The sequence below is a fragment of the Drosophila willistoni genome, assembly GCF_018902025.1.
Source record: "Drosophila willistoni isolate 14030-0811.24 chromosome 2R unlocalized genomic scaffold, UCI_dwil_1.1 Seg167, whole genome shotgun sequence".
Lineage (NCBI taxonomy): Eukaryota > Metazoa > Arthropoda > Insecta > Diptera > Drosophilidae > Drosophila > Drosophila willistoni.
In genome coordinates, this window is record NW_025814050.1 from 19,252,781 (window position 1) to 19,276,751 (window position 23,971).

General features: G+C 33.3%; 2 protein-coding genes across 4 annotated transcripts; both read right to left on the reverse strand.

The window, feature by feature from the left end:
- Positions 1–1,322: 1,322 nt before the first annotated feature.
- LOC6642215 (protein timeless) lies at positions 1,323–20,360 on the reverse strand. 3 transcript variants are annotated; one of them, XM_023176038.2, is made up of 15 exons: positions 20,283–20,360; positions 18,271–18,410; positions 13,690–13,906; positions 11,987–13,619; positions 11,545–11,686; positions 10,978–11,486; positions 10,723–10,921; positions 10,535–10,662; positions 10,316–10,469; positions 9,969–10,121; positions 9,535–9,901; positions 8,991–9,252; positions 8,794–8,907; positions 1,878–2,303; positions 1,323–1,564 (listed from the first exon to the last, which is right to left on the reverse strand). In XM_023176038.2, the coding sequence occupies exons 3-15, from the start codon at positions 13,784–13,786 to the stop codon at positions 1,471–1,473; spliced, it is 4,278 nt and encodes a 1,425-aa protein (XP_023031806.1). In that variant the 5' UTR covers positions 13,787–13,906; positions 18,271–18,410; positions 20,283–20,360; the 3' UTR covers positions 1,323–1,470. The 3 variants fall into 3 exon arrangements, with proteins under 3 accessions (XP_023031806.1, XP_002065432.1, XP_046866856.1); XM_002065396.4 differs by lacking the exon at positions 18,271–18,410 and having other exon boundaries at positions 20,283–20,358; XM_047010900.1 differs by lacking the exons at positions 1,323–1,564; positions 1,878–2,303; positions 8,794–8,907; positions 8,991–9,252; positions 20,283–20,360 and adding an exon at positions 19,793–20,078 and having other exon boundaries at positions 9,277–9,901.
- A 2,258-nt stretch (positions 20,361–22,618) lies between these two features.
- On the reverse strand, positions 22,619–23,695 carry LOC6642216 (trypsin-1). Its single transcript, XM_002065397.3, has 2 exons — positions 23,270–23,695; positions 22,619–23,200 (listed from the first exon to the last, which is right to left on the reverse strand). Exons 1-2 carry the CDS (start codon positions 23,554–23,556, stop codon positions 22,645–22,647), a joined length of 843 nt encoding a protein of 280 aa, XP_002065433.1. The 5' UTR covers positions 23,557–23,695; the 3' UTR covers positions 22,619–22,644.
- Between the last annotated feature and the right edge of the window lie 276 nt (positions 23,696–23,971).

The window sequence follows — 23,971 nt, forward strand, 5'->3', positions numbered from 1 at the left end:
ACAGGAGGGCCGAATGTAAGAGAGAGAGTTACCAGACAGCTGGCAACGTACCATTCCAGGCTGTTTGCTGGGTAATACGTTTGGGAAGCAAGTGTTCGCTGGGAAAAAGAGTCGTGAGTTGGAAGTTGTTCTCGTTGGTCGTCAGCCGAAGTGAAAAGTTGTATCGAAGTTGTGAAAAAGTCGAGTTAAATCTATTACTTGCATCATATATATTTACTCTGTATTATCATGAACCTATTAAATAACTATTATAATAAACATTAAATTAATCTAAACCTTACATGTATATATATATACTCTGGTAATGCAATTTTTTTTGTTCTTGGCTTCTGTTTTGTTGAGAGCCATGCGTGGAGTCGTAGACAGAGAATTGATCATGGAGTTAAAGTTGAAGTTGGTTTCTATATATGGATTTGTCTCCGGCTTCCCGTCAATGACCTTAATTCGCTCAAGTCGCTTTATCATTTGGCTCCGCCAATTTGCAGCATATTTTTCACTTCTCTATATATTTTTTTTCTTATTTTTTTGAAGCTTATAGAAAAATAAATTGAAATGAAGCGTTTTCTGTTTTTTTTTTTTGTTTTCTAACTGAACAGAGAAAGCAAATTTTATTTATTGTATAATAATTTTTGTATGTGATTTAGACATTTTAACATCATTTAAATAGCTTAATTTATTAACTATATTTATGCATTTTTTTTGTGTTTGTGTAAAAATAAATCTTTACTTTTGTATTCCTCTTAGGGTCTCTTGTATAATTTGCACTATTTTAACCAGGAACTGCCCATTTACGTTTAAATATTTAATAGATGATTTGTTTTATGTTTAAATTAATGTACATATTATTTTTTTTTTTAACATTTAAACTTTAGACTTTAAACTTTTTAACTAAAGAGCCTCGTTTAGATATATTTAAATGTAAGTGAATAAGTTTTTATATTAAAATTAAAATGCAAATTGAAAAGTTGTAACTTATTTAAAATCAAATCCAATTTTTGAGTTTATAATCATGAAATGTTTAAATATGATTAATAATTTTGTTAAAGTTCTTAAAGAATTTAATTATTTAATATATAAATATGCATTATCTGATCTTTTAAAATATAGTTATTTTATGTTTATATCTTTAAAAGTTACTTCTTCTTACCATTTAATGCACTTTGTTAACCCGATTTTATGTTTCCATTAAATTAAATTCACAAATAATAATTTCATTTTCAAATATATAGAGAATATACATTTAGATATATTTTGATTAATACTATAATTTTTGTTTTAAGGCGATTTGAATAAAAATCGTTAAAAATATATATATATGTATATATACAAATATAATTCTTCTTAAAACTAATAATATATATGTGTGTATTGAATTTTGTTTGTCTGCCTTTTCCTGATCTCATTGAAACTATCTCACTCATTTACTCTCTGATCGATTGTAAAATTATTCTCGTCCTTTTGCCTGGCTCCTCAATGATAATGTGGGACACGGAACTCATGCTTCTCATCCTCATCGCTGACATACATTCGCGTCAAATCGGAAGCCACCGAAACATTGTCGTTGCTGGCGATTAAGAATCAAAGATTTGGATTTACGTTAAATGTTGAATGTAGCCCCATAGCAAACATATGAAAAATAAAAAAAACCAAAACAACAACAAATTCCAATCGTAAAACGCAAAACAAACCCCAAAAAATTTTTTATTTTGTTTGGATTTTTGTTTAAATTGAATAATTGCCCTTAGCTTGTCTTGACAGAAAATTTATGTGAGACACTGTTGAAAAATGCACTGTAGAAACTCTGACAAGTTCTGTCAATTTATTTGACTCAAACTTCACTCATTTCCCTCCACTGTGCCCCATGTCCCCCCACTCACTTGACTATTTCGTTCTCGTAGACCGATGCCACCATGGCACTATATTCCTGATCCAAATTATTGGTACGCATAAAATGTCCATTGTTAACCTCCAAGCGTTCGAATGATGATTTCATGGCCGCATCGTCATCAACATCCAAAGATTTGGACACCGATGACGTCACCGCAGCTGCCACCACTGGGGCCACTCCACCTGCTGTGGTTGCAATGCTGGTGCTCATCAGTCCCGATATTGATAGAGAGGATACAGTGCCACCACATCCTGAACTGCTGCTATTCTCATTGTGTCCACCCATTATGGGATTTATCATGGCCAGACAACCCAATGTAGCCGAATTGCTAGTTGAGGCCATCGATTGTGAAACAGAAGTCGTCGATGATCTGCCCACGCCTTCATCCACCAGAGTCATGTTGGTGGAACTGACACTGCAACAAGAAATAAAAAGGTAATTGGATGGATTATTTATTTTGCAGATTATTTGGTTTATTATTAAGCTAAGGAGAAAGGTCAATTGATGTAGCCATATTAACATTTGGATGTTGAATAAAATTTCATGCTCGGCTTACAGATGGGCACTCTTCCTTACACAGATCTATTGATGGTACTTCTGGCATTCTTCAAATCATTGCATATACTTTATAATAAAATTATTTCAATACGAAATCGAATAATAATTGTCTTCTAATAATAAGTTAAATCCAAAGAACATTTTAAGTAAAATTAATATTTACATTTCAATAGACAACAGATTCGAAAGCTGGACTCTTATAAAATTTTAGGCTTAAGGGTTTATGAAGACAAAATAAACATTCTTACGGACAGACAGGCATACATATATGGCTATTCCTTTTAAACTCTAAGAAACCTGAAGTCTAATTGGAATATTTAAGGTCTGATTTTGAATGTAATAGTAGGACCTTAACCAGGAGTCTGCAAACTGCGACAGTTTGGGTATTACATTGCGGCTTTTATGTCTAAATCTGGATAAATATCCATTGACAAATGTCAATTTAGATCAAAAAATGAAGTAAGTAAGACGTCTCGCCGACTTAGGTATACCATACACCAGTAAAGCAAATATTTCAACTTTATTAAACAAATGCATTTTCACATGCTTTTTACAAGCATATCTTAGTATCTCGCTCACTCAATCATACGAGCACCCTAGCGCCCCCACCAGCCAACGGCCAACTCCGGCCTTATGGAAAAACGTTTATATGCATAACTCGACTGTTTTTTGTCCGATTTTGATCAAATTCGGTATTTTGCTAGATATTAGTATTAAGTTTAAGTGTGCCAAATTTGATTGCATAAGGTAAAAAAATACGGGATATAATCAAGTTTTTCAAATTATGGGGGCGGAAAAGGGCGTGGCAAAATTTGTATACATACAAAATGTGTGCATTTACTGCTTAGTAATATTCGCTTGAATATACATACCATATGGTGTCTCTTGCTGGAATAGTTTTTGAGATAAACGCTTTTTTTAAATTGCGGAGGCGGAAAGGGGCGTGGCAAAAATTTGAAATAAACTTGATCACTCTACATACTACACGAGTCAACATACCAAATTTGGTGGCTCTAGCTCTTACAGTCTCCGAGATCTAGGTGTTCATACGGACAGACGGACGGACGGACAGACGGACAGACGGACGGACAGACGGACATGGCTAGATCGACTCGTTTGTTGATCCTGATCAAGAATATATATACTTTGTGGGGTCGGAGATGCTTCCTTCTGCCTGTTACATACATTTTGGCGACTTTAATATACCATTTCACCCTATGGGTGTTTGGTATAAAAAGAAAAAGGTTGGCGATCTAAATATTCTTAATATTTTCTCAATAAATTTGATTCCCTAAAAGTATGATTTGTTTAAACCTAGGACTACTTTTTCTCTAAAAATCCAAGTGAAATATTCACTGTAAATAGTGAGTTGTTTTAAATTTTTATCTAAATACTAACAACAAGCAAATAATAAATATTGTTTTATATTAAAATACAAAAGAATATAATAAAATAATAAGTATAATATATAACAACATATTCTTAGCGATTTTGTTGCTCTTTCAGAACATTAAATACATTTAATACATAACATTCTAATTTTCAATATATTAATTTTTGAAAGCTAAAGTGTTTTAGAAAATATGTGTGAAAAACAAAGTGTCTTATCATTATGATAAGCACTGTATATGTAAATTTTCTCAAAAGGTGGCCAACGCCTAAAATAACTAAATCTGCGATTATCTAATTACAGAAAAACTATTATACAAAGTTCTTTATAACTTTTCATTCCCATTGTGTATCTATAATGGTTTGTTTTGGTTAACTAAAGTTTTTCTAAATATTTGACAATATTTACAGCAGGTCTCCCACATAGTTTGAACCACTAATCCAAATCGAAATCCGCTTCTAGTGCAAAAACAACCGTCAACATCATAAGATATACATTGTCTGACCTCTGTGTTGTGTCTGTTGTCGCTGTTGTTTTGGGTTGTTGTCTGCTGTGCGCACCCAAATGAACACGAATTTCAAATGAAGTCATCGCGATTAGCACGCGCAGCAGCAGCAACAGCAGCAGCAAAACCCAAGTGGAGCATTGGTCGACAGCGAGTCGAATCGAGTATCTATATGTATCTGATGGATACCAGTGGCAAACTCGCACCCTATATGCATAAATATATATTTTTTTTATTTCTTTTGCGGTCAGCATAAACCAAATTGATAATCTCTTAAAGTCTGCACAGCTGCAAAAAATATCCATATCAATTAATTAAGCTTATAGGGCAAAATAATTGAGAATTGAACATGTTATCGAAATTGCAAGATTTCTTAAAAGTTAATTAAACATTAAACACACATATTGACATTTTTTTTATTTATTATTAAGCATTTCATTTAAAATGCATCTTCCCATGAGAATTTTCGGTTACAATCTCGAGATCAAAGAGGAGAATCTCGAAACTGAACCAGTTTTTTTTTTTGTCATTTACATGTGAAATATATTTGTTGCTAACTTTTTTTGTTTTTCATTCTTTGTGTATGTGAGTTTGTTGTTGTTGTTGTTTTTTGTTGTTTATTTTGGTTTCTTATGTATATTTTTATTTATTGTGCATTTTATGCCTGTATGAACATTGTCAAACGAGTTTATTTTATTTTTTTCTTCTGTGTTTGCCAAGCTTAAGGAAAGTAAAAGTCAAAAGTTACGCGATTCCCAGAGGCGATGGTCGTGGTGCGTGGCGTTGAGATGATGAGAAATTGGCAAACAAGTTCTTTTGTAGGTTTTCCAGTTAAGTCATAAACGAATAAAACAAATTCAAGTCAACCAATATAGTGTTCGGTTAGATCATAGCATAACAATTGGCCAACATACAAAAAATTCATAAAAATTTAATGGTAAATTGGATTTGGCCTAGTTTCAAGATTCCATCTCTTTATCAAGCGTTAAGGAGTGGATTCTTCGTCAGAATTAATTGAATGTGGCCATATCAAATATCTCAATTAACTTTTTTAATTAGCTTATCAAATATCCTATTAATCATGCCTTGTGGACTCTTCATTATGTTTGTAATTTAAGCCAAGTAAATAATAGCAAACCAACCCAAGGGATTTTATATATGTATATGTATATAAACGATGGCAATTAACATATTTGGAAGGTGCGTGGTAAAGGTGGTTTTGGTTGATATACTCACAATTGAAAACTCGACCAATCTTTCACCTATTTTACTGCGGTTTAATATTTCCTGGATCTGGATCCTGGATTTTAGTCATATTGTTATCATTAAGACAAAATAACTTCTTATCTAATCAAGCACCAAAACAGTTGAAAAAAACGAGTTTTACAGTGATAGAGGATTAAATTTTGATACCTTCAAAAGGTGATCGTTTGAAAGTTTTTTTTAAGAAAAATTAATAAACACAATAGGCGTTAACGACGAAGAAACATAAAATGGCTAAAGGTGGGCACGAGTCACACACAAATCGTAGTTTCACCTGGAACTTGTGAGTGGGCGTTGACATAAAGTAATTTACTTTGACGCCGTGCGGAAAATTGAAATTGACATTTTTTGGAAAAATTTGTATACATAGTAAGCCAGCCCACAAGGAAGCCAAAGTCGAACATAACTTGGCCTGTGGGCTGACATGAGAGTTGATGTTGCCGTTTGCCCCAATGCCAAGCCAAATGGGAGCCAACATTTTTGCATTGTCATAATAATAGTTTATGGTAATGGTTAAATTCGAGGCAGAAGACTGCCTGCATCCAGCAGCAGCCGCAGAAACTCTTGAAACTGACGACCTTCTGTGGTTGATTTTTTTTCTATTCATTTTTTTTGGGTTTGGCTGTTAACATTTTGTTTTATGGCCCTGCCTAGTGCTGCTGTTGTTACTGCAATTTATGAGCAAACAGTTGAAGCAATAAGTGCAACATGGACACCTATTGGTATATACGGTTTTCTTAGGTGTAGAGTTGTTTGTGTGGTGCTTGTAGTGCTGAACCACATCAATCAGTCGCATAAATCATTTTAATTATTAAATAAACAAGTTTCCCAACCAACCAACCACACTGACTCACCACAATGTTTTTCGTCTGACTGTAAGTGCTACTACCAGGAGTCTGGGTTGAGTGTGAGAATAAATAACCAAAAGTACTCAAGTCGGTCTAAAGGGTTAATTGAGGCAACAGATCTATGATAACCCAACAACAACAAGTTGTTTGACATGATTTCAAAAGCTACTTGAAAATTACAAGGGTAAAACATATGAAGTTTAGCAACTAGTGATATTCCACTTGGAATCCAAAAGGGAATAGGAGATCCGAACTGTTTCATTCGACTCAAAAATTAACCACACCTTATTCAGTTTAATGCCATGTTTTACAGTAGTTTTCTAATCGTTTAATTTATATGGTTTGCAACTTATCAATGGCATCTAGTCACAACATTACAAATGCAACTCATAAAACCAAATTACAAAATGCAAAATGCAATGTGTACAACATGAGGCAGCAGATGGAAGAAGGAGGGCCAGATCAGATCGTGTGGGGTCCCCCCCAAAAACTGAAAAACTCAGCAAGTCACAAGCAATGCTAAACACACATGGCTAATGCATATGGGCAATATGGTGACCGAATACGGATGAACATGCGACCGGTGAACATTTGGTCGGCGAACGGTTGGTGGCCAGTTCTAGGGAGAGAAACACAATGGCCAAGCCAAAAGAGTTGGAAGTTGAAGCTGACATTTAGACGGCGACAACTGTCAACACACGAAAGTAAATGTAGATTTAAGAGGCCCCAAAAGCCCCAGGCTTAAAGTTCATAAATTTATTGCAGAGAAAGACAGAGACACAATGAGAAAGAGTTAGAAATACTAAACTCTTTGTAGACAATATGTACATTTATTTTATATTTTTGTTGTATGTATGCCCTAAAAGCCGCCATGTGCCATAAATTTGTGTCATGTTGCAAAAACTGAAGATTGTTTACATGCTGTAGAACAATTACATTTATCTAATCAATATATGTGATGTCACAAATTACAAGAATTATAAAGTCAGAAATGCTGTGAAAATTAAACCAACCTAGTAATTCAATTTGTTAGCTAATATTCTTTCCATGTCCAAGGCGTAAAACTTGGGAAAATTATTCACATCAGTGAGTAACTTTAAAATCTTCCCACCCCAAAAATTACGTATACGCAGAGTGCGCCAGCTACACATAAAATAATTGAGAAAAGCATAAGGGTTGATATTACGGGAGATAGGTAAAATAATCAGCTTTCCTTTATTTTTTAGTTGGGCTAACATTTTGAATCAATTTTTAGATGCACAGCTAACAATTTAAACACCGAAATTAGCCTGAAATTTAGATGGAATTTTACGCACTAAGCGATTCTCGATATTGTAATTTGGTAAATTTTTGTCCTGCCTAAAACTCAGAATCATTCGACTAAAAGATCATCGGCTCTAAGACAAATTAGATCTATGTTGATATCTGGGAAATATGAATTTTGCGATGTGAAAAAGGGAGAAGATGATCAAAGGGAAAAGAAGAAAGGTGCTGACGAGAATAAATGTTGGGTTTGCCCTTCTACGAGGTCGGATGTGTTTGACCAGTGTCATAGATGAATGCAAGAAGGTCAATACGAAGCGCCAAAGTGAGGCGAGAAAAGTCCAAGCTTCAATTCTAATGACAACGTCCAGCACAAGTCGAACTACGACTTTCATTTAGAGTCTCGTAAGCCCAATCGAATGGTATATTCTTGTAAGAACAGGGATTCATGTTAACTTTTAAATAAAACCCGAAATATCTAAATACTATGAGTATTTTGCATGAGCATCTTCTAGGTTCGCTGCTCTGGCTTTCAAGTAAAATTTTCGTGCCCTCTTTTGAAATAAGGTTAAAAATAGTATTTAGTGGTTTTGTATGTGGTGTCAATGAATAATAAGTAAAATATGGTTGAATTTTTTGCATACAACTCAACACATTTATAAAATTTGTATTGCCATCCCTCTCTCATTTCTTTTTGACTTACTCTTCATATACCCATTAGTAGTTGCTTCTTTCTTATAAGGATTAAGTCCTCAACCGTTAAGTTCTTAACCCTTTCTTATATCGTATGAGTGAATAATGGCATGGATTATATGAATAAGGTCGCCATCTCATAATTTATACGTGTTAGTGGCCAATTTTACACAATTCTACTAACTCTCAGATGATTTCCCCTGAAAATAACTCTTGCATTAATATTTTAACTAACCAGTTTTCCTCCTTATAAGTTTAATATTACACTACTCTTTCTACTTCTACACTTTGACTTTCAAATCATTGATGACGTAGTTGCTTAAGGCTAGCAAAAGGCAATGCTATCATGTGATTTCTACAACATGATTTTAAACAATTGTCTTACCAATCGCCAAGGCTGGTCTCCAATGCTGCGGCAGATGCGGATCTCTGATTGCATTTGCTACGCATAACCAATTGCAACCAGTTGGGCACTGGCGGTGTGGGATCTGGAGTATATCTGCAAAGGTAAAGGAAATTAGATTACCCACTTCGCAAAAGTTTGACTGCATTTTTTGGTCAGTCTTCTTCCTTTACCCTCACCTTATAATCGAATTGCAGTGCTTTGCCTTGGGAATGGCAAAGATTTCGCATGGCGATGATACGGGTGAGGCTTGGGCATGTGCCTTCTCTGTGGCTGCATCGACTTCTGGTATTAGAGCCAACTCCTCACCCGAATCAAGTAGATCCACCTCAAGGCTACTTATCGAACTTAGAGAATTTCTTGGCAGATGATGATAACGTGCCGAGGGACTGGCCAAAGATGTGGCATCTTCCAATTCGCTGGCATCAAATTTTATGTGCACTATAAGGATAAGAACGAAACAAAGGAGAAGAGAGAAGGGAAAAAGAAAAGACGAGAAAAGAAAGCCACAGAGCATATCGAAATACACCGATTGGACAACACACATAGAGTGAACATGAAAAAACCACACACAAAAAATAATGAAAGTAAGTAAGGATGATTCCCATAATCAAACAATTTTAGATCCGAAATGTTCACATAAAAATCATATTGATACCGGTATATACATAACCTTTATATTGATTGATATATATTTTTTGAGTGGGGTCGAATGTAACTCACGTTTATCCATTGGTCCCAGCTTCTTGGCCAAACCGTACATGGTCTCTGGTGTCCAATAATCGGGTATTCGGGCAAATATTGAACCAGCATCAGCTGGCAATTGTATACCCAATTTGTGCAATAGTAAAACAAATGGCTGATACAACATCGTTGTCGATTGCTCATTGTTCCACTGTACCACAGGTATCGATTTTTGTTTACATATACAATGATATGCCACTGGTTCCATAATCGGAACCATAGAATCTCCTGAACTTTTATTCCCCGACTTCAACATCAATTTAATGTAGCAGCATTCGAGCAATAACTTCTGTAGCCACACCAAATGTTGCGATTTGTGCTCTTTGATAATAAGATCAAGTAGGATCTAAGGAATAATAAAATATATAGTAAAGAATATTTCTCTTTTAGTAAGTACTGAAGTGTTTTCATACCTGAATATCATCTGAGGGCTTTCCGTAAGCACATTCCTTTAACTCAATGCCCGATTCTGTGGTCACCGATGTGGGTGTGGTTAGCAAAGTTCTCTGATATTCAGCATCTTCAAATTTCATTAGATCATCGTATTCCAAGAGAGTAATAATATCCTAGAATTAAGGTGATAGAAATTAATTGAATTTCATAAAATATTATAAGCTTTCTAAAATATTATATGAACTCTTTCAATGTCCTTTTGATTTTGTTAGAAACTATCTTAACTTAGAATAAAAGATTCAAACTTGTATAGAAATAAAAGTCCTTTTAATTAGTTAATGCTGAATGAATCCTGAATTATTCTTACCTGTTGTAGTAGTTGCTGTATTATGGTTATGCGAGTTTTCAATTTATTGCCATTATTACTAAATAATTTCACAATTTTGCCAACAATATCATTGTTTTTTTTGCTCTGAACATAATACCAATACAGGGTATCCATTTCCTCCTGAGACCAAGTGCTAAAATAATAAAATATTAATTAGATTAACACAAAGATAAGAAATTCCACAAAAGAAACCCTTACCTAACAGTATGTTCTTGATTATGCTCTTTGGTCATTTCAGTGAGTGAAGTTGTTGGAATAGTTAAAGGCGATTTTGGCGGTGTATTCATAAATTTGTGTATAACATATTCAATGAGATCTGACCAATCCTGTAAAAACAAGAGATTTTCATTAAAAAATGAGAGAAATTGAGTCTTGATAATACATACATCGCATAGTTCATAGTCTGCTTCCCAAATTCTAGAATATGTCTTTAGTATAATCGGTTGAAAGAGCACACCAATTTGTCCCAAATCGCCAGCAATATGATGCATCATTGTGAATATACAATCATTAACAAATTCACCATTATTATTGAAATCCTCCAAAAGAATGCCATAATAATGCATCACTTCCAGGGTGGCAAATCTAAAAAAAGATTCTATATAATCACCCAATTCTTATATTTTGGAAGAAAAACTTACTGCGACACATGCTCGGAGAGTTTTATAGCCTCGCCACCCTCCAATTTAGCTGCACTATCCAATATAATGAGCAATATATGATTGGTTACCACCAAATCTTGTAGATATTGTTTGGAATGTATGCTGGGATTGAAACGTCTCAATAGCAAGACAAACAAACATCTCAAATCGGACATTTCGCTGATTTGTAATTGCAATTGCCTCAAATGCATGCGATCGTCCTCACTCAAGTGTGTGACCTTTTTGTATGTCTCAATGGCCTGAAGAAATTCCCTGATGGCCGTCACCACCAAATGCATACGTCTCAAATAGGGTTTGACATCGCTGCCCTCTTGCCGGGCATTCAGTTCCAATTGCTCACAGAGGGTAACACCCTCATAGGTAAGATAACTCAAGACATCATAGGTTAATATGGTGTCAATATGCTCCATATCCAATTCCAATTGAGCGGCAAATTTAAGAAAATATGTTACAAGCCAAAAGAAATGCGATGTATCAATGGGGATTTTCTGTAACAAGATGGAAAATTAAGTAAATTATAGACTAGATATTCTTAATTCAACTTACCGCATTTGATAGCAATTGAATGTGTAGTTCTTCTACCAAATAATTGTAGCCCTTGAGCAAAAAGTCAACAGTGAACTCTTTCAACAAATTAGATATATCATCATCTGTGGGTGTATGAAGAACCAAACCCTTCATGTTGATTCTGAAAATGGGTTTAGAATGAGTACATTTTGTGAAAATTTGGGCCTAGTATTAGATCTAGGGATGTATAATGCACCCCCCAAAGTAGGCAATAAGTATTTAAAGCACTAAGAAGTCAAAAATTGAAGCTAAAAAATGATTCTCTTAATATTCAATGCAAATGGACAGTTTTTTAACTGAAATTTCTTTGGTTATGGACAATTTCAAGAAATTCTTTCCTTGCATATTGCATACTTTTGGGGTGTATATTTTCATTCATTTAAATTCCTAGATCTGTCTGTTTAATTATGGCGTTACTTACAGACTACTCTTGCTGCGTTTCACCAGCTTCTTGCGTCTCAATTCCTTTGTGTCCTGTGGCGACATCACTGAACGCAATTTATTCCTCGGCTTGGTATTGCAAGGTGGTTTCTGATGTTGTGGCTTGCCTTGTGGTATATCATCGTCATTCGATGATGTGGATATGGACTCTTGAATCTCACCTTGGGTACCGTAGCCACAGTCGGAGAGCTCCGATTGTGACGAGGGACACTCACGTTTCTGGGGACAACATTTGCCTTTGGTCAGTTGAAGTTGGCCCGAATGTGGCGATTTCTGGCCCAGTTTAACTGCCGATATGTGAGACGATTGGTAACTCTCAGTGAGAAGTGGTTTTTGCTCTTGTTCTTGTTGCAGTTGCTGCTGCAGTTGTTGTTGTTGTTGGAGAGCTTGAGCGGATGTAGAGGGCCGCACGGATTGTGGTATTGGTGGCGGCTTAAAGTCGGATAGTACCAAATTAATTTTGGAACTTGTTGTTGTTATTGTTGTTGTTGTTGTTATTGTGGTAGTGTTGTTGACCAGGTCAGCTGGTTGTTGTTTTTGTAATGCTTCTTGTTCTTCTTCCAGTTGTTGTTGCTTACGCTCATTATCTTCATCGTCATTTGGACCCTCCTCCTCTTCATTATCATCATCATCATCTACTCTCTCCTGACGCTCATCTCCATAACTATCTGACTCATCCATGCCCTGATGTCGCGGAGATTGTTCCATAATATCGCTAGCCGCTTCAGAACTATCCAATTTATCAAGTGAAACTCTAGCCATTGAATTCTGATACTCTTGACCCTTGCGACTAACCACTTGACGACCATGTCCATCTTTTTTTGTATTGCCACCGCCATTAGAGCCATTATCAGAGGAATCCGAAGTGGGATCTGATGTCAACATGGGACTTGAATCACCACTTCCCTGCTTGGGGGGCGATGTATTACTCTCATTGTCCTCTGAACTTTCCGAGAGTGAAGCCTCAAACCAAAGATTGAGCAATTTCTGCAAAGTGCTAACATGCTGATCCTTATAGATCAATGCTATCAATTGCACCATTGTCACTCCCCAAATAGCTCGCTGGGGACAAGTCATCAGATAGAGCATCAATTTGTCAATACTCTGGATAAACAGATTCCATAATATTGTATTCTGCATGGACATCTGTGCTCCACTCGATTGCATCATGGCCATCACACAATGTCCATGTGTTTCCGGTATGTGCAATATATTCCTCAAGAGCAACAAACAATTATTGATCTGATCGCATTTTTGTGGTGATAATTTCGTCTCGGATTCCAATATATGTTTCATATACTCCACCACACTCTTGGTACTCTTGGGATCGGTGAAGGCCTCCTTACTCGTGAATAGAAGTTTATTCAACTCAAATATGGTATGACGACCCACTTCAGTGCGATACATCACATCAACCGAGAATAAACATTCCACTGGTACCGTCAAATTGACCAGTATACGGATCACCGATTCCAATACAGCATCATCTTTGGCATTTTCCAAAAGAGGTATCAAATCGGAGCGTACATTTTGTCCGAAACCAATGGCACGACGAAATGTACGTAGTGTCTGATCTTCATAGGTCAACTTATAGTTGATCTCCTCCAAGATGGCTGAAATACATACAAATAAATAACTCATAATCACTTATCCTTTTCAGAGGACTATTTTATGTAATCTTACCCAATGCATTGGGGCTCACCACATAGGTGTCACCTTCCAGTGATCCCAGGGAAGCAAAAGCACTATGCAACTGCGGTGTTGTCAATAACCAGTCCATAACCGTTTAATATATTCTACTTGATCGGCAAATTTTTCAATATTTTATTTGTGTGTACAATGTTTGATGTGATTGTATTTTCCTCACGCATTGTGTTTTCATAAAACGGGAAGAAGTATCCTATTAAAAAAGAGATATACATTTAATTAATAAACAATACAGATTTCAAAAAACTTAAAGTAAATAGCGAAATAATTTTTAAAGCTTTGTCGTTATTGGCTTAATTGATGTTGATATTATTTCAATTTGCATATTGCTCTCAATTATCGTTGTTATTTTATTATCTTAGATCTCATATATTTTAGTATTTCTAAATATCCGAACTAAATTTGCTAGAGAGAAAAATTTGGAAACTTTAAGATTTCTTTAATACTTTAATGACCTTAGCCTGAGCACAAATATAAGCAAGGATAATGTCCTTTTATGCCCAGGATATTGGCCATAGACAACATTGATCACTAGAGATTAATTGAAAATATATACAAAAAATATTTGTTTTAAGTTATTAATCCATCTTTTTCTTCAATTTGTGGAGAATATGTTTTTATGATGCAATATAAGTAGAAAAAATTGTAAAAAAAAAATAATTTAAAATTCTTTAATTAATTAAAACTATTAATAAGTAACTCTATGCTTTTCTATTTTAAAAAACCAAAAATAATGAAAGAAAAATATTTTTTTCTTCGCTTAAATCTTGAGTTCATACAAAAGTTTAATATTTAAAATTAAGTTCAATATCTGCTGATAAATCTTTTGTATTTTCGTATAAAACTTTTCTTCTTATCTTCTTCTTATAATTAATTATAATTAATACTAAGGGTTTTTGTATGAATTTCTATATCAATAATTTTTTAGACACATGTAGTATTTCAGAAATAATAATTATTTTCAGTCCCTGGTTTTATATTTTAAACTTTTTAATTAAATATTTTTTTAATTAATTGAATCTATGCCATTTTTTTTTTAAGTTCATATATTCTGAATCTGACATCAAGCCAATATAAGCAGATCCTTTATTCATTAAACCTTTTTGTATTATAAGTAAATTTTTTTTAATGCATTTAATTAGGCATTAAGGCATTTTAGGCTTTTTTGATTCAAATATTTTTTTGATAATCACACATTGTAAGAAAAATTAAAAAAAAAAAAAATAAGTAAAGGATTGTAAAAGGGTTATTTGAATTTCCTTAATTATTAGCATTTTGTAAAAACCAAAACAAGAATTCAAAGATTGTTTCAAAATTATATTTTCAATTTTTTTTTATTTGTCGCGTAATATTTACCGCTTTGCTTTAGTTATGTAAAATAATTTTGAATGGTCAAGGTCTAATGAATGGAAAAATATGATTGCCTAGCAATTGGTCAATGCAAATTTAAAAACGTTTCAAATTGGAATATTGTTCATTCTACCATAAAGACAAAAGCCATTGATTATTCTATTTTTAACTGCAGGTGCAAAATATGTGCAAATCCTCAGTCAATGCAATGTGCAGCATACGAATCAAAAATACAAAAAGACAGAAAAAAAAACAAAACAAAATAAAAATACAAAACTTTCCACTAACACACGGGCTTCTCGACACACGTGCCGAGAAAGTGTGTTCCTGCCCCCATTGGAAACCATTGGACCAGCTGACACGGAGTTTCCAAATAAAGACACACCCCAAAAAACTTATTTGATTGATAGGCCAAGCCCTTCAAATTCTCAGAAGTCACACTATTTCAACATACACAGAAGTTATCCCAATTCCAAGCCGAATGTAAAGTCTTAATCGTCCATTGCACATGTAACCAAAGAGTTGTGTGTTGTGAGTGTGTGTGTGTGTGTGTGTGTGTTGAAAGCACAAGGCACCCGGCGTCTGCATGTGACTGCAACAGATTTTACTGGAAATGATTGTGTAAGTCATCATCATCTTCAATATCGACATCATACGCTCGGTTGAAGGACAACGATATTGAGACCCCCCGTGAATATTTTTAGAGCATGAATCGGAATCCTTTTTCCCAACAATTGTGTGGCGGTAGGGGAGGGGGTGTTGGTGAAGGATTTGCATTCCAAACAGGTAAAGTGGCACAATGGCGCAGTTGTTTTCATTGGCCCTACAATTTCAATGAACCGAATGGGGGCCAACATATGATGTTGGGCTAAACAATTCGAATGGATATTTGTAACATAAAAGCCATACAAAAGTTTCTTAGTTATATGACCAACAAAACATAACAGAATCTTAATTTAAATATAGCAATTTACCAATTGTAACTATTAATAAATTAATATTATTAATATTTATAGTTGGGCTTAAAAAGTAATAGCTAACATTAAAATTCTTATAGCTCCGGCTACTGAGAACTTCAACTATATACAGTAGTGGCCATAAAATTAGACTATTTAGGGTTTTTGTGCTTCAACTCTGCGTTTTTCCACTGGCAATTAACTTAATGAAGTCATTTTTCTTAGTAATTTGGCTATTGTATTTAGATTATGAACCGTAAAGGGGTTCATCTCAGCTTCCATGTAGATAAAAACGCATTTTAACACGACAAAAGTTTAGCTGGACAAATCTTTAATATTATAGATACAACTCCTTACATATGAACTTTTCGAATTAGTTGTAGATCTAGGAAATCTTCTTTTCTTACAATTAGACAAACTGCTTACCACAAATTTTAAATTTAGCCCCAGCATTTTGATTTTTGTATCTGGTTTTCACTTTTTTTGGGCTGACGCAGTTTTAAGATACGTGTTTCTACTAAAGTAATTTTGCTTTTACGATAAAAGTAAGTGAATCGAATATCCTGTGCAAATGATTCATTGTTTATTAAAATCGGATAAAAAATTGAAAGTTTTTAACGCCTTAAAAAAGAAAAATGTTTTAAGAAAAAATATCCCAAAAATCCTCCCTGTTACAAATTTCTTTATTAAGTTACTTGGTAGTCGACAAAATCTGAAATAGGATTTAACAACACTAAACGTACTAACCGTGTGACCACTACCACAAATCTGTTAATTTCAAATAAAAATTTAAGAAATAATAATAAGTAGTGCAATGGCCAAAAGTCAGTTTCAAATAAGTAAAAATAAAATTTTAGGAAAAAATCAATAAATTTGTATCCAATGAAAGACCAAAACCAAAGATCATGGCTGGCTTTATTTAACCCCTTTTTAATTATTTTATAAGAAAAGGAAAATTATTTTTCTAAAAATTGTATTTCAAGCTAATAAAAGTAAATTCGAATGCTGTTTTCAAAGATGCCTTAATTTGATGTTAAAAGAGTTGAACCTCGGGCTAAATTGGGTTGAATAATAGAAATATTTAAATACATCTATCTATACAAATCAAACGCAAATATATTTTCAAGAAACAAACCAAATTTTGTATCCACATTCATATTAATAACTTTTATAACCTACTATTTACTAATAATTTATATATGTATGTAAGATCAACTTTGTGCTCTATTATATTGTAAAATGATAGAAGTATAAAATAAACGTAGCAGTACCGATTTTTCCCACCAAAAATTTTTCATTCAAGAATGAAAGATATCACTCTCTCTTTTCGGTGTCAAGTGAGAACTCTTTTCAAAAGTCAGAGATACAATTTTACATAAGTCAAACCATGAAATGTATTGCCATTAATCTCTCTCGATTAACAACCCAAATACCATTTCCGCTGGACGGAGTTATGCAAAGTTCCAACAAAGGCAAAATAAAATTGGAAAACTTACATAAAGAAAGGTCCATACGACGTGGAATGAATTGCTATGCGCATTGAAAAGAAAATTCATTCATTCACAAGACTTGTAGAAGGTTTTTTGCATAAATCTTTAACAAATATTTTCTACAAATTTTTTTTTTAAGGGTGGAAAGAAACCAGAATTTGATGCATAGAGATGTCGATATGCCTGTCTCATCTGCTGAGGCTGTCACTGCAATTGACAGCCAATCGGAAGTTATGAAATTGTGTCAAATAAAAACAAACAAACAAACGAAGGAAAACGCGAAATGAAGGCCTGCCCGTCTATTTGTTTAAAGTCTTATTCTAACAAAAGGGTCGACTCATGGGCCAAAAAGAAAAATCGGTTCAATGACTCTTACTCAAACCGTCTGCAAATTATTCGTTCTTTGCTGAATTGTCGAAAAATAATTCAGTTTGGTTGTATAACAACATTTTGATTCAAATTTCACAATGTCTCATTTATTTTTTTCTGTGCTTATATAAAAACATCCGACAGAGAATTCTTACAATTAGTTTTAAGAAATTTTCGCATTGCTTTTAGTGACGTAAAAGTATTTTGTTTCTTTTTGCTTAATTAGCAATTTGAATTTGGCGCACTGGAACGACAAAGCTTTACTAAGCTTTTTACATGCTAATGACGTGATGAGGGCCACGGCATAGATGACTGTGATAGGTCGTGTTTGTATATACCTATATATATGTATATATATATCTGATTGTGTATATAGTATGTTCTCGGCTTACCAGATTGCTCTTGACAGCCGCAAATGGCTTCTCTTTGTTGTATTCCACAGTGGTTGAATTGGTATTTGTTTTTGCTTTGTATTTGAGGTAAAAGTATTTCAGTTTTTTCTTTTCAGCAATGTTTTATAGGCACTTTAATTCTATTTGTTGGAATATATGTACGTATTAATATTAAAGCATTGAATGTTTTATGATTTATTTTTTTAGCAATTTAATTTTTCCATACGTTTGTAGTTGGATTTTTGAAATATTTGAATTCTTATTTTCGGTTCTTCTAAATTATTTAAACAAAGTATAATTATACTTTTTTCAAAATCTTTTGAACTTTTGTAGCTATATATTTATTTAAAGACTCTTACACTTTCTAAATCTTTGCAATCGAATTAAGATTTCTAGCTAATTTCTTTTGTTTTAACTTTAAAAATAGATTTTTTATTCCCTCATTTTAACAATTGTTTAAAATTGTCAAGCTAATCTTGTGAGAGATAATTTTTTGGTATATAGCCCAAACATTTTTTTAAGAATATTGGATTTTTAGTGATTTTTGTAAATAAAAATTACAAATGGGACTAAAGTCCCAGTAAAACCTTTAAGTTGAATACTTTGAACTTAAGAATTTTGCTAATACAAGTTCAAACATTGAACTACTTATTTTTCAAGATTTTGGAGGAATATGTCTTTTGGGAAAAATTTTCAGACAATGTGTTCTTTTCGTTAAAAAGTGGGTTATATGTAAATATCATAAGCAGTGTATTATTTCAAATTACTGTACACTTTTCTAAATAAGTTTCTAAACCGAAAGTTAACTTGTTAAATTTTGAAAACATCAATGGGAAATATAGTAATTTTAAAAGCAATTAAAATTGTTAAAAATGTTTGTATTATATATATATTTTTATAATATCACTCATACGACGTGTTGTTCATGTAAAACTATACTATAACGGCAAATTTTTTAAATACGCAGTGTTCAGATGCATTTTTTGAATAGTTTTGTATCTTTCAAGTGCAATAATTAAATCTGTATCTTTAAAATTGTATCTTTCTTTATCAATTATTAAATATCCGGTTTTTAGTTATTATTGGTAATTTTGTAACTTTCTTATGTAGTATTTACATTAAAATCATTATAAATACGTTAAATGGTTATTAAAATTTTAAGTTCATATGAAAGTTACACATATCGTATTTAATTTTATTTGTGTTTAATTTTTGTCTTTTTAATAAATATTTAGTTTCTTCACTAGTCGCTAGTCACGCAAAAGACTAATTTACGTAAAGCTAGAGCGAATTGTTGTTGGTTTTTTCCAGTATAGATAAAAATTTATAACAATTAATATTGTTGCACTTTGTTGCAAAAGCTTTTTTAAGCACTTTATTGTATTGAATTCTTTTTCTTAGTTTTGCACAATTTCCAATATTTATTTAACGACACTTTTAGCACAACAATATTTACAAATTTATAAAAAGACTAATTTTCTTTTAGGGAAAATTGTCCAAGATTTTTCCCGTAGCTATGTACCGTTACGATCGAGCGCTGAATGATGAATGTTTTTATCTAAATTGATTTGCATGTCAATGGAAAAGAGACCCGGGACTCGAGACTTCACCCCTTTGCCAGTCTCTGGTCACCCACACAGAACAGCTCAGCAGAGAAATTCACATTGCAAATCGCATGAGGCAAAAAGCTTTATACCTCCACAAGTTGTTGTGCCTCTGCCGGTTGTATGTGAAACTAAAGCTCTTTCCCACTATGCATTCTCAACTGCCAGCGGATACCACTGAGTGAGGCTCACGTGTAGCGGCAACGTGCGGCACGTTTGTTTGCTTGTCTGTATAACGTTTGATAACCATGAATAACAACTGAGCGAAGTGCCTCGCTGTTTTGTCGTTGTTTATTGATTCATGGCATTTATTTTGTTGCGTTTCGTTTTTGATTTTTGTCGAGTAACTTATATATGTATATATATATATGTATACGTATAAAAAAAGAAAAGGAAAATGCACTCAACAGTTGGTTTTTTTCGTCTCACTAAAAAGGGGGTATGCAACGGCGCGAGCCACTGAGATGGGCGACCTCCACCACGATGCGAATGCAACTGAGCCGATCATCAGCTGAAGTCAACGTGAAAATGCTTCGGCCATTGTCTATCTAGTAGTTCTCCGTTTACAAATAGAATTTGCGGCCCGACTTTGCTCGGAATATGTTATTTAATCACTTACTTATTATGAACATTAGACTGGACATGGAACAAAGAAGCACTTTAAGGAACTAAAATGTAATATAACCAAACTTTTTATGTTGAATATTATATTTATTTTATTATATACATATTTTCTCAACCTTCTGTATAATAAAGCACAAATATTTTGGGCTTTCAGTTCTACGACATTAATTTTGACAAGTTTAGTAGTTCTATCATTTTCAAAAACCCATATTTTTTTTAAAGTATTTTATTTAAGTAGTAGACAATGTAACGTACATTATGAAATATTCCCGATATGCATTTATGTATATATAGATATATTATAATTTTCAGAAGTTAGATACTTCTATAAGTAAATAATCTCACAGATAGAAGTATTTCTCTAGAAACATTCTTAAAAGAATGTGAACACGGGCGGATCCAGTTAAGTGGGATAAGAATTAGGGGTTGTTTTAGTATAAATTTTTCGATTGAAAAAAATTATAAATGTCATTGTTGTACTCATTTTTTTTTTAATTTTTTATGATTTTTTTACACTTATTACTAGCTATAATTCAGTTCATTGGAGCTCAAACCATCCGGTCATAAAATAGTTGTAATTAATTATTGTTTATTATCTTGTATTAGTTAGATCGCAAATAAAACAAAACATTATCAAAAATAAAGTATTTATATGTATTATTCGCTAAAGATATTCTTTTGAAAACTTATCTTTTCATATTTTTCATAAGTAACACTTTCGAAAATTTTATTTTTTTTTTGATAATCACAAAGTTTTTTGTTGTGGCTTTGGCTATAAAAGTTGTATCTTAATTTTTTCACACAAAATGTCAATTTTTTATTAAGCATAAGACTCACAAAATCTCAAAAAAATAAAAACAAGACAGCTTCAATGAAAAGATCAGCCTTAATTATGAAAAACATGCATGTTGTTATATAAAAATGTATTTAAAAAATGTATATTTTGTAATACAAAGATATTTAATCATATAGGAAAAACAACTCGAAAAAATATTTAACAGAATTGTTTAACGAAAACATCTATAATATTAGATTAACAATTTTCAAGCTAAAACATTTTTGGTGTAAAATTTGTCTCAATGTAATTTGTGGGCTATAACTATAAATAAATATATTGCATGGTGGAATGACATAACATTATACATATATGACATTTTTAAAAGCTTTTAAATATATATTTAAAGATCTAAAATGCTTATAAAATGGTTAAAAGATTTAATAGAATAATCAACAGTCTTAAATTTTTAAGAAATTTAAAAAATTATCAATTTCTAATAGTATCTGAGATTAAAATAAAGCATATAAAATAAGACACACCAGGAAAAAGAAGATTAACAGGCAGAATAAAATATTCATATTAAAAGTAATATAGATTAATTTGGAAAAAACCCAAGAAATATTTTCTCATTTGACCAATGGTATGAATAGGTTTACTTAGGCCATAATTATTACAAGTTTTGAAATGTATTTCTATAAATATATTTTACAAAGTGCTTTTAGCTCGTTGTCAGACTTAAGTCAACTCAAGCAAAACCATGCCCTGATATTGATGCATGATAGAGTCTTCGTCATTGTCGAGCCTACCCCAGTTTGTTGTTTGCCCCTTTTCATTGTTGCATTAGGGCAATGCCAATGTCAAAACGCTTGTGATTATACAAGAACGAGTCGAGTAAATATGTCTAAGCTAATTTTTATCATAAAACGCAAAACAAGTTTAAAAAAAAAAAAACAAAGTGCATTGAAAAATATTCATCATCGTGAATTACAACAAAAAACGGAAGGCTTTCGTAATAAGAGTTGCGTATACGCCGCATGTAACAGCACGTTAACTATCACAATTCTATAGAAATAGAAAGCGTTTCAGAAAGTGAGAGAGAGAGTCAGTAGGAGACCAATTTAATAGAATTACAAACTATTTCAATGTGATGAATGCCAATTCACAGAATTTTCCTTTCGTCCAGGCGGGCAACGCGACACACGTTGGCATAATGTGAGCAAAGGACGAAGGTCGCGTGTTTGGGTACTCTGTCTGCATGGCGACAAAAAAAAAAACCAGTGTGCGATGAAGTGGAAAATATGAAAATGAAAATGCTTTTGCATTGATTGTATTTTTTCTGTTTTTAAGAGGCTTGATTTATATTTATTTTTAAACACCGCTATGTTCTTTAATCCAATCTCGGGCATAGCTTACCCTTGAATATACACCAGGATAATCGGGCTTGGCACAGCCATAACCCCAGCTAACCACGCCCACTAGTACGCCCGCATCATTGACCATAGGACCACCAGAATCACCTTGACAAGCATCTTTACCACCCTCCAAGAAGCCAGCACAGATCATGCGTTCCGTTATGCCACCATATTTTTCGTACTTCTCGTTGCATAACATTTGATTGACCAATGGCACCTCCACTTCACGCAGCCATTCACGGGATTCCAGCAAATTTTGTGTATTACCCCAACCACTCACATGGCAAGTTTCGCCATCATTGAAGGTTTCTTCTTTTTCAGGCAATTTAATTGCCTTTTTGGATTCATCAAACTTAATGGGATGCTTCAACTGAAGCAGGGAGTAATCATAGTCGACATTTGTGAAATTAAATTTCTCATGTTGTACGATTTTCTGTATCCTCAACAATTCACCATTGCGTGCGAATTCCGAAGTACCCAAACGTATGCGTAGACGATCTGCTGTCTTGCCACTGAAAAAGAACAATACCAATCCAATTAGTTATCCATTTGAATGGTTTGCCTTTGTGCTATCTACTTACTAAGTGCAATGGGCTGCAGTTAATATCCATTCCTCTGATATCAATGAACCACCACAAATATGGCTCGATGTCTGCAATGAAACTTGATGTGGAGCATCTGTGATATTTATACGATGTCCACCCACAATACGACCATCCAAACGGGGATGCATGGGTATAAAATGATCGAGAATAGATCGTGTACTTTGCCTCTTCACTGGCGACGGTATTAGACAGACACCACCAAAAATGCCATAAAAATAGCTAGTTAACTGAAGTATCAGAAATATATGCCTCAATATACACATTGTAAGGTTTTGATTAAAGAAAATCTACTGGCTTAAAGAGTTCAAGTCAAGAGTCTTATATAGTTAGAGGTGCATGACCACCCGTCGAGGTAAACCTTGTATCATGCTGGGCCAGAAGAAACTTTGAAAACCTTATCAAACAAGTGACATACTAACCAAAAAATTACTGATATAAAGCGTTCAATCAATTTTCTTAGCCAAGATATAAAAATTTTTTCAGTTCTTTAAAATTGTAATTACCCTATAACAAAATATAGATATTTTATGGGTCAAAATCTTTAAAGTTATGTAAACTATTAAGGTTGCTGAATACCTTCTATTCGATTTAATTTTCTATTTAAAATAACTTGTTGTCTCCATTGTAGACAACCAAAGGAACACATTGAAATGCCGAAAATTTCATTTAGCTCAGTTA

Excerpts from the sequence above, each read along its gene's own strand:
- LOC6642215 (XM_023176038.2), bottom strand. The coding sequence starts at position 13,786 with ATGGACTGGTTATTGACAACACCGCAGTTGCATAGTGCTTTTGCTTCC. Across the intron at positions 11,687-11,986 it reads AAACGCAGCAAGAGTAGTCT|AATCAACATGAAGGGTTTGG; the intron begins GTAAGTAACGCC and ends ACCCATTTTCAG. Across the intron at positions 10,663-10,722 it reads CAGACTATGAACTATGCGAT|GATTGGTCAGATCTCATTGA; the intron begins GTATGTATTATC and ends TTGTTTTTACAG.
- LOC6642216 (XM_002065397.3), bottom strand. The coding sequence starts at position 23,556 with ATGTGTATATTGAGGCATATATTTCTGATACTTCAGTTAACTAGCTAT. Across the intron at positions 23,201-23,269 it reads ACTGCAGCCCATTGCACTTA|TGGCAAGACAGCAGATCGTC; the intron begins GTAAGTAGATAG and ends GTTCTTTTTCAG.